This window comes from Acipenser ruthenus, chromosome 27, assembly GCF_902713425.1.
Source record: "Acipenser ruthenus chromosome 27, fAciRut3.2 maternal haplotype, whole genome shotgun sequence".
Classification (NCBI taxonomy): domain Eukaryota; kingdom Metazoa; phylum Chordata; class Actinopteri; order Acipenseriformes; family Acipenseridae; genus Acipenser; species Acipenser ruthenus.
The window spans coordinates 6,857,300-6,872,433 of NC_081215.1; the positions used below are offsets into that span (position 1 = coordinate 6,857,300).

At 41.7% G+C, this 15,134-nt stretch overlaps 1 protein-coding gene across 5 annotated transcripts in view; it reads right to left on the minus strand.

Moving 5' to 3' along the window:
• Window positions 1-299: 299 nt before the first annotated feature.
• LOC131701857 (forkhead-associated domain-containing protein 1-like) overlaps window positions 300-15,134 on the minus strand; it is a 40,180-nt gene continuing 25,345 nt past the window's right edge. Inside the window, exons 23-30 of one of the 5 annotated variants that reach the window (XM_059002369.1) lie at window positions 12,235-12,376; window positions 10,777-10,910; window positions 10,047-10,142; window positions 9,067-9,287; window positions 8,727-8,892; window positions 5,578-5,658; window positions 4,181-4,321; window positions 300-1,571 (exon numbers count right to left, since the gene is read on the minus strand). In XM_059002369.1, coding sequence (XP_058858352.1) covers window positions 1,560-1,571; window positions 4,181-4,321; window positions 5,578-5,658; window positions 8,727-8,892; window positions 9,067-9,287; window positions 10,047-10,142; window positions 10,777-10,910; window positions 12,235-12,376 — 993 coding nt within the window. In that variant the 3' untranslated portion in view covers window positions 300-1,559. Of the gene's footprint in view, window positions 4,322-5,577; window positions 5,659-8,726; window positions 8,893-9,066; window positions 9,288-10,046; window positions 10,143-10,776; window positions 10,911-12,234; window positions 12,377-15,134 lie in introns of all 5 variants that reach the window. The other 4 variants (XM_059002371.1, XM_059002370.1, XM_059002367.1 and 1 more) reach the window with 4 other exon arrangements.

Genomic DNA, 15,134 nt, shown 5'->3' on the forward strand with positions numbered 1-15,134 from the left:
TTTCACATTATACAGATATCACATTATTTTTACATACAATTACCCATTTATACAGTTGGGTTTTTACTGGAGCAATCTAGGTAAAGTACCTTGCTCAAGGGTACAACAGCAGTGTCCCCCACTGGGGATTGAACCCACAACCCTCCGGTCAAGAGTCCGGAGCCCTAACCACTACTCCACACTGCTGCCCCAAGTCAAATTGAATGTGTTTTCTTCACAGCGTTTGGAATTTAAACACAATACACAAGCACAGCATGAGAAAGTATACACACCGATTACTTTAAGCCACACGCATAAAATGCAAAAAATGAACTTTTATTGACTTTTTATCATGCCAAACAAAGACAATGTGTGGTTCTGTTTAGGCTCTGCTGCCAATGGAAAATAATGGGATCCCTTTCAAATTACTTTAAACAAATGGACACAAGGCTTTTGAAAATCTAGTAGTCAAATAACATACCATATCTATCTATCTATCTATCTATCTATCTATCTATATATATATAACTCATTCAATTATGTCTATGCATTGAAGCAATTGCCCATAGATACACAATTAAACGATTAGGAACAGCTTTATGAATGAGATCAGGAAGGTTACAGCACAACATATATCAATGGATACCCAACACTGTCATGATCAATATTGCAATTCGATTATTTTCAGATTTTTTTGTGTGCTATATATATATACCACTGTAGATTGTGGAACTACAGTAGAAACCCAGAGTTACGAACACCAAACTTTCATACTGACCAGTGAAGTATGCAATCCCTCAACCAATGCGTGATAGGCACTCCTATAAGCTGTGTGCTGGTCATGAAGGCGGCAAAATTACTGGACCAACAAATGTATCCAGACAAAGGTGAGGCAGATTTCAAAGCAAGTGCGGGCAATTTTACTTGAAACATTTTAGTTTTAAACAAAGCACAGTTTTTCAAGCCAAAGGAGTCTGAATGACTGAACAATATTTAAAATAAAATACAGACAAGAACTAAGGTAACCCAGGTTTTCCTGGACATTTAAATCTGTGTTTCCGCGACAGTTAAAATTTAAATGGTAAGTTGAATTTGTACAGTCCCATGCATAGTACAGTTTTAAAGCCTATCAAACCATAACAATGAGTACTGCATTACTGTGCTATATCCTTGTATTATTTGCCAGATTGAGAGTGTAGATAACAGGTGTACACATTTATTAAAACCATTGAAAACTCATTTTCAGAGTTACGGTTTGTAACTCTGAGATTCTACTGTACCAGCATGGTGGCCTCACAGTTTGTGCATCAGGTCTGATGTTTGCAGCATGCTGTTTCAGGATGGGTGTCACAGCACAGTTTGTGCATCAGGTCTGATGTTTGCAGCATGCTGTTTCAGGATGGGTGTCACAGCACAGTTTGTGCATCAGGTCTGATGTTTGCAGTATGCTGTTTCAGGATGGGTGTGTCACAGCACAGTTTGTGCATCAGGTCTGATGTTTGCAGTGTGCCGTTTCAGGTGTCACAGTCTCAGAGCCCAGCTGTCCGAAGTTCAATAGGTCTTTCCTCCAGCTATCTTCTCTACTTTACACCCTGCAGGCAGGGAAATTACAGGAGGTAATCGTTTGATACTGCCTGCCAAAAAAACTAGCTGTGAAAGACATGCATCACCTCCTCACGGCCCCTGTTGAGAGTCCTCCTTTTCACTGTGCCCATCATGAGAAACCTGCCTTTTACTGCTAAAGAGAAAGGTCAAAGCAGGATGTAAGGAACAAATAATCCATTCTGAGGCACACTCGAGCATCACTGAGTTTCCTGGGTTTGATCTCATTGGCGACTGTAATCTTATGGGTTATCATAATTTTTACAATAAGCATTTAGAAGTCAGGCATGGAATAACCTTTTCATATTCGGTGGTCCTGAGTGAATATTTTTTTCTTACTGGATCTCATTTTGGAATCTATCTTGTATGCATTCAAATCCAGCGACAGAATGAGCGGGCGAATCACACTGCTCTGACACCATGCTAACGACAGAATGAGCAAGCGAATCACACTGCTCAGACACAATGCTCTGCTAAGCAGATGCAGAGCTTGATCTAAGGAAAGTCATTCTCCGATATCAGCTCTTAAATATAGGTTTGAACATTTCCAAATCTTTCCCAGGCATTGTACTTGTTATATATATATAAACCGAATACTCCATGAAGGTTCGTAGAGTCCTGTGGTTATTTCACTCATGAGAACAGCTGTACAACCCACTCAGCCGCTGTCAGGCTAGTGGTTATTCAGCTATCCTCATGGGCTGAAAACCTACAGTACTGCTTGAATGTTCAAGGAGTATGCATAGGGCTTCTGTTTTTTGGTTTTTATTAATTGTATTTTTCGGTGCTTATTTTTAGCTATTTTCGAGTTTTATGTAAATCGTTTTTTTTTCGGGGCTTTCATTTTTGATATACTGTATGAAATTAGTGTTTTCGGTTACTTTCCAAAATGCTTGAGCGGTTTTTTTTTCTGTCAAAATATGTATAGTAGTAACTCGACAGTACTTGCACACTTAAGTTGTACCTTCTTTCCTTTGCTGTCTTCCACAATGAAATCCCTATGGTCACGGGCACTGTTCTTCTGGGGTTTTTGTGTGGAGGCATTTTTGTACATTTCGCCACAATTTTGTTTTAAATCCTCCGTATCTTAACTGTAATACAGCTTTAAATCCCGCTAACAAGCCTCCATTCCTGATTGCAATCTCGTTTTTAATCTTGCAAGCAGAGTCCCCAATAGAAATGTAGGAATGTGCTGTCACTCAGTAGTTGGGGTGGGTTTAAAGTATTCATAATGAATCAATGATAGATACAAGTCAGGAAGGCGGGACATTGCCCAGCAGCACTGGGAAATGTATTTATTATTATTTTTGTAGTAGGTTTTATTTTTTAATGGGAAATGGGTAACATCAACGTGAATTGATTAACCATTTCCACAGTTTTCCCGGTGTTTTCTGGTGTTTATTGGCTATCCACAATGATTTTTCTTTTTGTATCGGGGGTGTTTATTGGGTTTTATCGGTTAAAACTGAAAATCAGAAGCCCCAAGTATGCTCTATTCATGCAGATACACCAACAAAAAGCTGGTTTAAAATGGGCATCCCTTTTATTTATTTTTATTTTGCACAGTATCCAGGATACAACCCATTCTGAACAAATCCCTAACTCCACCTTCACCTGTGTCCAGGGTAGAATTAGTTAAAGAGAATGCTGTTGGTTTCCACAAATCTCTTAATAGAAAATCATCTCTCCACAGTGTTGCTTCAGCTTCTAATGAACTCCCCCCTTTTCTATACTCATGATCCTTCTGTAGAGTACAGCCTCCAGCTGTACATCCTCCACAGTGACTAAAGATCTAATGAAGCAAGATTCTCATGTCCTGCAGGTTCACCTTCATACGTGAATACTGGTGCTGCACTAGCTCCTTCATCCATGCTGTACTCTCTATGCATAACAGGGCAATCGTGCTCTTTTATCATCACATTCAAGATCTTTTTCATTAATCAAATTGGGGGTTTGTAACTGGTAACATCTAAGCTAATTCTATGATGAAAAATACTTTTTCTAAAGGATGTTTTAAAAAATAATTTAAATTGAGCAGGTCATTGAGCTAATGGTTCAAGTGCAGAGAACATTTTAAAAGGACATTTTAAAATATTCCCTGAATTTGGTATGTTGAAAATTGAGTGGTTAATTTTCAGTCTATTGACTGGAGCCTGGGATCGAACACATCAGATACATTTTACCTTTGTTTTTCTAATCAATTTTAAATGCCCAATTGGAATGCCACCTCATCGCTGCAGATCTTCAGGATGGATGGTTCCAAGCTTCTGAACCCTGGAGACTTCCTGGACTTGTCAGACCAGCAGAGGTCACTGAAGCCTGATTAGGTGAACCATGCTGAGACAATTTCCTTCCCTAACCCTGCTTGAGCCAATTCAGTGCTCCCTGTGGCCCCCAGCCAAGATCTGCAACTCACCCTGCACTCAAAGCGGCAGTGCTTTGACTAGGTGATGAACCCAGTCAAACACATCAGATTTAACTGCTTTACACAAGTGCTGTAGATTATCCAGGACTATTAATAGACGTAACTGATTCAGATCTCAGAGTATAACGCTTATGAGTCCTCTACGTGTGTATATGAGTGAGCAGGTTGGGTTACCAGTGCGTTCTGCAGGTTGATCAGCTTAGTGGTGGTGCTGCACAGTTCCTGGTCTTGTTTGCAAAGCTGCTTCTTCAGGGTTTCAATCTCGTAGCCCTTCTTCTTCAGCTTTCCCTGCAGGGCTGCCTTCTTTGCTTCTGCCTGCAGAGGAGAAGGATAATGTTGCGAGAACAGGGCCACAGATCACAGTCCTGGGGGTTTGATTTTTGCTCCTAGCTTGCACTGTGATTCTCATCTGTGCTGTTACTCAAATACTTTTGGGCAATACCTGAAAGAACCACTCAATTCAATTGAAGAGTTGGAATTTTCAACATGTTGCAACCTTAAAATCATGAAAACGATTCAACTGTATCAAGGCAGAGCACCTTCAAAATAAAGTGTTGTCCGAATAGCAATCTTGAATGAATAGTCCAAACAGCCTGACATCGTTGCTGGGTCTGCAATTATAGGACAACTGCATGCAGTCAAGTAGAGAACTGGTTGAGGACAGCAAATGACATTTAAAAGCAGTACAGAAACCCACTGTAATCAAAGACCCCTTGTCTCCTTTCATTTAAACTCATTCTTTACTTAGCTCTGACAAGCAGTGACAAAACCTGGGCTTGGGTGATGTGAAATATTACCTTCATATCTCTCATTTATCCTCCAATAACCTCTGCTTTCTAGTGGGGCTGTCCCAGTCAATCTCATCACCCTTGAACAGGGATATCGAGCCAGAATGGGGGTGACAGCAAAGCCTCGTTCAGGCTTATTAATGTCAGCTCTGGGGACATTTACTTAGAAAGGTCAGAGAAGGGGGTGAACCTAAATATAGTGACTCTGTGGTATGAGCGATGGGAATTTATATATGTATACTGTGAAATCTTGCTATTAAGTCCAGGTTGACCAGGGGTGGCCTTAGTGCTGAAGGTTCACAGCATTCCTTGTAACAAATTAATACCAGGATTAGTTTACCATATTATTCCCCAGCATGTTGTTTTTCTGATTCTTTTGTAAACGATGGGCAGATTCCTCAATTTTCCTAAATTCAGCCTGAAGTAATATTGTTATGAGAAACCCTGATTAAGTATGTAAATTGGTTGCAGAGCAAATGAAGAGATCGCTGTCTATGTCAGAAGTGGAAGCTGGGTCTACTATGTTTAGCATTACCATATAAATGTGCAAATTGTGGATGAGCTTATGTAATGCTTATAAAACTATCCAAAATCCATTTAATGTGGTATTTATCAGTATCACAATTTGCCATGCTGGTGCACAGTGTATAAAAGTTTCATATATGTGAAACCAAAGGATTAACTGCATTCTCTCAAGCGTGTACCCCAGTGTAAGCCCCTGTTCTTATTTGCATGATTATACAGTAAAGTGGCGATACTGAGTCCCTCTGGTAGCTGCCTCACCTTTCCACGCATGTCCTCCTGCACACAGCTGTGAGAAGGAGTCTTCACACTCCTCTTCTCAAGCTGCTCCAAGTGGAAAGTCTACAAGAGAATCAACAAAACCAGATTGAACAGCTACTTTGCAGTTTTATTCTCCTTCTAAACTGTTGCTTGTGAATGTAGTGCTCATGAAAAGTTGAGGGACAATGGCACTGGCTACAGACATCATGAGAGCTTCTCTTCACAGCTCTGCAAGCGAGAGAGCACCTCAATCCAGACAAGAACACCCCCTGCTTGCCAATCAGTCCTGGGGCTCTCTCAAGCAGCCATGCTGAATTGTGTGGTGGTTTTGTGATGTGGCTGCATGGATGTATGAATTTAAAAGGTTTTCTTCACAGTGAAAGGGGGGATAATAAGGTTGCTTATGCTATGAAGAGAAGGGTCTTTCTCTCTCTCAAACTTGACAATGATGAAGCCTTGAATGCGCATCATTCTTTTACCAACTTGCAGAGCAGCGCTGATGAAAGAAAACAGGCACCGGGAGCAGTGTAGATGTTAGGCACAGTTAATCAATCTCAAGTGATCATTCAATTCATTTGCCTAATAACATGAGCATAGCGGTAATTGCAACGCTTGCCAGTCCGTCTCAGCAGTGCACCTCTTCCTTGGCAGCACTTGCAAGATTTTAGCTGAGAACAGCACTGACAGATCTTCCATTGCTAGTGTTGTGCTGGGACAGCAAAGTGTCCCTTTTAAATATTTAATTGACCACAAGGAAAAAAATAGACAGAGTCCCACAAACCGGCACTCTGCTTTAATTACACTGATGAATACAGATTTAGTTTCAGTAACCTAATGAGGCCTGGAAGAATGTACGTGGTAACAGCAATTCTAATTAAGACAAACAGTAGACGACTGGAGGCCTGAACAAAGGCTGCAAACATATAAAAAAAGGTAAGGGCACAGTAAAGCAGGGAAGCTACATTCTATTTTAATGTCTGCTAAAAAAAAAAAAAAAGAATATTTACTTCCATATAGCAACTACTGGACCAGCTGGACCAAATTGTTTGAAGGCGTTTCCTCCATTTATGGTTGATGATACATGAACCACATGTGATGGAGAAAATGGTGCTTTGTGAGACGGTTTTCCCATTAAAATCCTTTGCATGTATTCATGTACTATTCAGAGATACTGAGATAATTAGTGAACAAACCAGAAACGATCAGGGTGGTCCAGGACAGACCGCAGTGTACACCTGACCCCCCCAACCCCCTTCTCACACCCCATTAATCTGAATTTGACACTGATTAAATAGTTGTCTTTACATTTCAAACATATTGATTGTCTTAAGTTGCCTCTGATGCTCTGTGCTTGTTTATAATGAGAAACTGTTCATGCTCCAGTTGCTGAATATTGGAGTCCTGCTGGCACTGCGCATGTGTCAAAGACATTTTCCCAGGCTTTTCTCTTCCAAGGGGAACATTTAGGAAACAAAAGAATAGAAATGCTAATTAAAAATGAGTGTTTGTGTGAACAAAGGTAAAGACTTTGCTGTAAGTAATATGTTTGAACATTTCCAAAACATTCATAGACGAAAAGAAAACTCTTGTCAATATTATTAAAGACACTAACCAGTACACATGCATACATTGGGTCCTCATAATCTGTAATAATCACACAGTACTGGATTATAGCCCAACGCAATCTGAAACGTCTATAAGAGGCTAGGAGTGTATGATACAAGTTCAGTAAAGACTGGTGGAATCAAGGCATTTATCATGTTCACGATGTAGAGAGACACAGATGGACGGACGGACAAGAACAGCGCATAAGGGTCCCCAATTTGTGAAGCAGGACACTGTCGACTTTTGTTTTTGCTCAGGTTTAAAGAGCAACTTGGTATGGATATGAAATACCTTGTTAGGTTCACTTTGCATATGATTTTCACTGGATTCATCCTGTAATGATTTACCCATCCTGGGATTGCCCCTAAAAAAAAGTGGTTGATGCAATCCAGGGGATTCCCTGGTGCTGTAAAACGCTCTAAAACATGCAGGGTACAGGTGGATCAAATCATCCCCAAAGTGGAGTGGAACAACACACAGGCTAGTGCCCTCACAAGACAAGCACACAGGTTAGTGCCCTCACAAGACAAACACACAGGCTAGTGCCCTCACAAGACAAGCACACAGGCCAGTGCCCTCACAAGACAAACACACAGGCTAGTGCCCTCACAAGACAAGCACACAGGCTAGTGCCCTCACAAATGAACCGAATTAAAACTGTATGTGCTGGTACTAATGTATCAACTGGGAAAGGACCTAGGAGAGCTATGTATAATTCATCATTATGATTAATCTGTTAATAGGGAGTAAGTACAGGAGTGGAAAGGTATCAATCAAACACATAGCAATTTTGAGTAATGCACTGATGCACAGTATTACAGAGATGTGCTTGCAGTACACACACACAGACAGTTTTAATGCTACATAGACTTGAAGTACAAAAAGAAGCAATCAAATAAATAATTGAAAATTCTAACAGAAACTGTTTCCCATGTGGGCAGATTGCTATCTCTTTAAAAGAGGTCAACTCAAGCTTACGTAACTGGAATAGCCTTTCAGTTGTACTTTCTTTCATTTTTTTTCACAGCTACAAATCTAAATGTAGCCTCTCCCCCTAGGGCACCTGTGCTTAATTAGCACTCTGTATGGGTTATTCTGTTTATGTAACAGGCAAAATGTATGGAAAATGAAAAGAAAGTATTCAGAGAATTACTGTATTGAGTAATTGCAATAAGCACCACGATTGTAAGGGGACAGTCAAAGAAAAACTGAACTTACTTCTAGAAGATATCAAAATGTAAGTGTGACATCATACAGGGCTTCTCCATACAACCTCAGATTCTGAGTCACTCAATAACTTGTGCCAAAGGACATCCTTAGCAGGTTTCATCATATCTGGATAAGCAGTTCTCTAGACACATGTAAAAATGTAGTGTGACCTGAAGACAGTCAGGAAGCCCCCATGGACCCCCAGATGAAGTTGCGTTCAATTACCTGTGCTAAAAGAGTGTTCTTTCAGGTTTCATCAAAATTGGATAATCGATACTCTAGATACATCCAAGTGTGACTGCAGTATATTAAACTAAAAAAAATTCAACTGAAACCTTGCGCTCCTTGATGGCCTTGTTGAGCCTCTTCTCCTGGTCAAGTCTCTGCTGGGCCCGGTTCAGGGCCTCTCGAAGCAGGGCGCTTTCCTGGCTCTGTTCTTGGAACTCCTCCCTCAGCCGGTCCACCTCTACTTGCTGCCTGTGCACCAAATCCTGGCTCTGCCTGTGAGACCAACAGAGACAGCGAGAGCTCAACAGCTAGCAGGTAAGAAACTCAGAGTGTCTACCAACTCAGGAGGTAAGAAAATGGATTTTAAAAAGCTGGGTGTAGCACTCTTTTAAATCTAAGTTGACCATGTATTTCTGTGAAGCGCTTTGCAGTTGGCTGTTGCTGTACCTGAGCTGCTCCAGGTCTCTCTGGTATCCTCTGAGCAGCTCCTCCTTGCGCTCCAGCTGGCTGTGCAGGAGGCGGAGGCGCGTGTGGAGCAGCTCCAGGTCTGTGTGCCTCTGGGAGATGAGACGCTCCCTCTCGTCAGGCGGAGCGTGCTTCAGAGACGAGGAGCCCGGCAGTTCTCCTACATTCAGAAGGCTGGCCAGGGCTCGCACCAGGTCCAGGTACTGCAACACAACACAACGTGAAGGGATCATCCACCCTGATTAACCTTGCACTACCAAATGATACCTGTCCAAAATGAGTGCTAATGGGGGTCTGTGAACCAAGCCGAATCTCTGTTTTCCTAATACAGTACTCCCTCTATATTTAATCATTCAATAATTGGGTAATCGCGTTTAGTCCTTGTTGACAGTAAATTGTATACAGTAAGTCCGAAAGGCCCCTTCACTAATTCACTGTTTTCAATATGTTTCTTTATGTGTAAGTCAGATGGCCAAATAACAAGGGAGCACTGTATTTCATTTATTTGCAATTTAATATCCTATTCTGTGTTTTCAGTTTGATTTGCTATTATTGTTTTGGTTTAGATCATTATCCTTATTATAATTTTTCTAAACAGGGAAGCATATTAGTGTTGCACAGGCTTCAGTGCACAATGATTCACCTATAGGCTGTAGTGCACAGTGCAACACTAATGACCCGTGGTTAAAGAAAGTTCTATTTACATGCCTTACTTTCAGGCAGACTGGAGAGTGTCCCCACCCCCTTGATGCCTGTCATTAACCAATCAGCTGCTTCCCCTGATGACTGACAGAGCTTTCTTTAAGACAGTATGGAACCAGATATTAAAAAGATTTAAAATACTTGCTGGCTGTAGTGTATGCTTCTTTCAAACATATCGATCTATGGAAGTGCACTGCAGACAACAACTACAGAAACATTTCATTATCTAGACCGCCCCAGTGGATTTTATTTCCCCTTACCGTTCTCTCACTCAGGTCCAAAGCTTCTGACAAGTCCAGCCTGGAGGTTCTCTCCACAGCAGCCTCAGACATTCCTCCAGAGGAATGGCCTTCAGACTGCAGCACACATTGCATTGATGTTAGTCCAATATGTTTTTATGCTATTTCTGGTTCTGTGATGATCAGATTCAGTTAAACAATTTTTTTTTTTTTTTTTTGTAATCAATTTTGAATGCTTTATTATATTCCCTTACAACTCCCCACAACTACTCAAGAGCATTGATAGTTAGTGGACGTCCTCTGATCCTATGACCAAGCCAATCGCCTCTTTACACCCAGGAGCTCAACAGTGGATGCTGGCGAGCTGCCTGCTGGTGTCCTCTCAAGCACACAGGGGCCCTGGCCAATAATGGCTGCTGGAGCATAGGGAGGTGCCACAGTCCCTGCCGGAGCAAGGGTAGGTGATGCAGTACCTGCTGATTTTACCCAGGCCAAAGTGACACTCCCAATCGGATCCCAAGCCAAGATGCAAGCCTGCACACCCGACTGCATGACACCCTGCACACCACACGGCTGCTGATCTTAAGTGCTGTGGATCTAAATACTGCCACCCTTGAAGTCTATATTAAACCTACTGGCATCCTATACTAATTAACAACTCGAAACACAAAAGACCGCCTGTTGGAGTAGGATTAGTAGTTTAAGCACATTTAGCTCATTAAAAAAGACCCTCTATGTTTTCCTAGTTTACCGTTTTTGTCAGCCAGTTGCTCCCGAAAACAGTGTCCTGGTTGTGATTGTCTGAAATGGCCTGCTGTGACCTCAGCTCCGCCAGCTCCCTCCTCATGATCGCCACCTGCTGGACAGCCTGCTCCTGACTGGACACTGTGAAGACAGACAGGATTAGAGATGGGGAGTGGGAGAACACTTGGTAAACATTACAGATCGCTCGTTCCAGATATTTCAATACTGAAAATGCAATGCATCCCTGCATTCGACTTCAATAGGTCGCGTGAAGGAACTCAGAGACTGAAAACACATGAGTCATTAGAAGCTGCTGGTTACAGAGATGTAAAGTCAAAGCGTGAGGCTTCTGGGAGTTTGAGTTCTTGTGAAACTTCCAATGTCGTTCTGTTCCTTCAAGTGACCTCTTGAAGTACTATGCAGGGACCTGGCGGAAGTGCATTGGAATTCCTGGAAGGAATGATCAGTTAACTAAGCTAAAAAAAGCTTTTCGCCCTCTATATCCCCACTCTAAGACTTTTGAAACAACCCCGTCCGTGAGACAGCAAGCAGTGCACTGAAGAAAGTGAAGTTACTGCAACTTTCGATCTGCATTCTGCACAGAGCAAAAGGGCCTTCTCAGCAAGAAACAAGCAGGCCAAGTCTACAGAGGCTGATCTTGCACCAGTAGGGGTCACCGCACTGCCTGGGAAGACTTCCAAAGGTTTGTTTTTCATGTTATATATAGAACAAGGATAAAACAAAAAATGCATTTTCTGCTGTTTCAAAACACCAAAGCCAGCCAGCCAGCCTCCTTCCGTTTACTACTGGCAAAGAGCCTGAGAAATTAAATTGTGTTCAGCGGCGGGGAGAGCCAGTCAGCAAGATAAGACTGTACGTGCTATTCAAGAACCACGCCTAGCAAACCACAACACAGCACAGCTATGCAAGAAGCTTGTGTGTCTGCTTTTACAATGCTGCTGCATCACCGTCTACAAACAGACAACACATTAAACATGACAAAACTTTAAGACTTATGGAACGAAGTTTCTAAATGATGTGTTGTGGCAGCCTCCACAAAAAAGCATGATGTTGTTATGATGGTGCATTGAGGAACATGGTCCAGAAACTCTTTAAAAAATGAAAAAAATGTTCACTTGAGTTGATTTTTCACATTGAGAGCGTTAAGGGAGCATGAACACTCATGTGTTTCTGAATACGGCAATTTGTGTCAGTTTTCTGGTTAGCACGGATGAAAGATAAGCAAGGTTACTGGTTGAGTACTGATTATATGATATAAAGCTAATAGCCATTATTGAATTCAGAGGGTGTTCAGGTCAGGACTGAGGTGCGCTCTCCTGCTTGCAGAGCTGTGAGGAGACATGCAAGACAATGCCGCTGTCCCTCTTTTTTCAGTACAAATCCCCAACATTTCAAATGAAAAAAGAACTCCACCACCCAAGAGCAAGGGATTTCAGTTCCTTACACAGGGGTCTCGTCTGCTCCAATGCCTTGATCCTCACTCTCAGTTCTGCCAAAGCTGCCCTCTGCCGCTGGATCACTTCCTCGTGCCGGTGACCTCTGCACTTTGCCCCTTGGTCTGCAAGATCAGTCGTAACCATCCTCTCCTTTAACAACAGACATGTCAGAAATACTGAATAAATACATACAGAAATAAATATAACAGACAATCACTATCAACAGTGGATCCTGTAGGGGATATCCAATGGCCCTGTTGCAAATATTGGATTTATTTTAAGTTAGTCGAATCCTTATGAACCCATCATCAAAAACAACATAATTACAATACAAAATAATATAGTAGTGCAGTGGAGGCATCAAGGTTATAGCCCATAATATCTCCAGTTCTGATTCCAATAGGTGAAGCTTATGGTGAAGCTTCCCCCTCTCCATAAGCAGCCCTTAAGAGTCTTTCAGAAGCAATGCTTAATGGAATAGTTAGTAAGCATGGCAACTAATGACCTAAACAGAAACAGCAGTAGAAAATAATACTGAATGCATGATATTTTACATGTAAGATATTAAATATTAGAAAGTGGGGAGATGGTGATGTTTAAAGATTTCTACTGCTATAGTTATAGTGACACGGTCCCTGGTATTGAATCAGTCCCTCCCGCTGCTTCAGTCCAGGACACAGCCGTTCAGAGTGCAGTGTGACAGAGGTAATTAGTGGGATCTGAGGGCTGATCGAAGCAGGCTAGAAGAAGGGATTAATGCCCCAGACAAGCATGTCACAGCAGGGAGGCTGCCGCTCTGCCTGTGAATGAAGAGCTGGTCCCGGAGGAGAGCCTGATCGACAGTGTATGCCTAGAATGCCTCTTTACACAAGGGCGCTGGCTGCTAACTCCTGAGACCCGGGGGAGGCAGCAGCAGATGTTATCTGATGTGCTGGAATGGCAGGCTGCTGACTGCTTGAAAGCATGCTTTGTTTTACATTACAATACATTCAAATAGAATAGTTAACAACACATCCTGCCCCTTGAAACACATGTGACTAAAAAGATATAAATAAATATGCTGTGCCTCGGCTTCAAGTTTGCTTAGTTGTTTCATGAACCATTTTCTTGTGGTTAGTTGAATCAATCTCGAGCAAGCGGTTTACGAGATATAGCCCTCGATAAGTTCAGGTAGCCTACATTATATTAATATTGACAGAAATTACCCATTAGTGTCTCCATTTAAGTTTAAAATAGTATGCTTATATGTAGTTTTGATTTTAGTTTTTAAAATGAAACCGCTTTATATATAACAAACTACAGATGTGGTGTTTCTGCATATCTGTAAAATGGCAACATCCGAAATTAAAACGTGGCGACATTTTTTTAATTGTTATTCAAAATGCAAGGTTCACTGAAATAAGGTACAGCTAGAGGCCAGGAAATGACTGCATGTGTCCTATATATCAGAATAGAGGGGGGTTATCCTCCAGGGGCCAGTCTTGAGCCTGCACGTCGAGCCCCTGGGTGTAAAGCTTCACGAAATTGCTCTCCATCATGCTTAGAGCAACCCCACTGGCTTAAAGGTTCATTGCAAAATTCAGATTGAAAATCTTGGTTGTGTTTGCCTTGGGGTTGTCAGCCTAATTCCTTCATCACAATGCACAACAAAATATCACTTTTCAGATGCTGATTTATTACAGAAAAATGACCTAATCAGTTCGGTTTTCGTATGAAATGCTAAAAAATAAATTCCTGCTTGGCAAGAAGTGTATTGACATTGATGTTTATAGCACTGAAAACGCAAACACACACACAGGCACAGGCACACGCTCACGCACACACAGGAACACGCGCACACGCACACAGGCACAGGCACAGGACTGAATCAGGTCAGGACTGAGGTGCACTACAGCTACTGACATTCTCACCCATCACTAAAATTCAGGAACATACATGTATAGAAAAGTGAAGTGACAATGCCAAGGCACCAGTATCTGCTGCCTGACATACTGTGCTACAATAAGGCTGTCTGTATTGTTGTACATGCTCCAGGGATGTGCCAAGTACAATGGGGTTTTCATAGGCTGTTTCTAGGTCAATAGAAAAGAATACCCCCCACTGTCATTTGATCTTGTACTATATTTAGTGCACATCCAGTTATGTAGCTGGACTGGTGCTTGAAAAGGGAGAGGGGGAAGGTCCTAAGAAACGCCATATAAAATGCATGGAAGTCACTCAAGAGTTTTGTGAAAATGAATTCTTATGTATGACTGGCCAACAAAATATACATCATTGAGCAACTATGGCAAAATGGCCTTTGCACACTGCATTGAAATATAAAGGTAGTTTAAAAAAAGGTGACAGGCAGAAATGTATGAGCTAGTGTCTTTATCGTTGTTAACAGTCTACTTGACCTCTGGCTCTTGACCCTATCACAAATGGATTTTATTAGACAGCACAGGAGAATCTCATCAACCACCTATTTGCACTCCTGGTGCATTTCAGGGTGATTCCCTGATGCTGTAAAATGCACTAATAAAATCCAGCTGTGGGTGATCAAATCAAACCCCTGATTTCCTTCAAGTCTGTGATAGGATTGAGCGATGGAAAACGTGTGATGGATGTGCTTCTGCTTTTCATGCTTCATATTTTATAATGCTTAAGTATACAAATTCTAATATGTCAAAGTCAAGTGAAAAATATTTCATGCATTCATCTGTTAATGCTGTCTTGACTCCTGGTCTCATCATATGGTAACACGTGACAAATGAAGATGGATTGGCTGTAGAGTGCTCTGCTTGATGGATAGTGCACCGACTCTGTAATTTAAACCTGAAATGTAAAGTGCTGAACATCCTGTCTGTGTTTCATTTTGTATATGTAATCTGGGAAGCCTCCTGGGGACTGGTTTAAAAGGGTCTGTAAA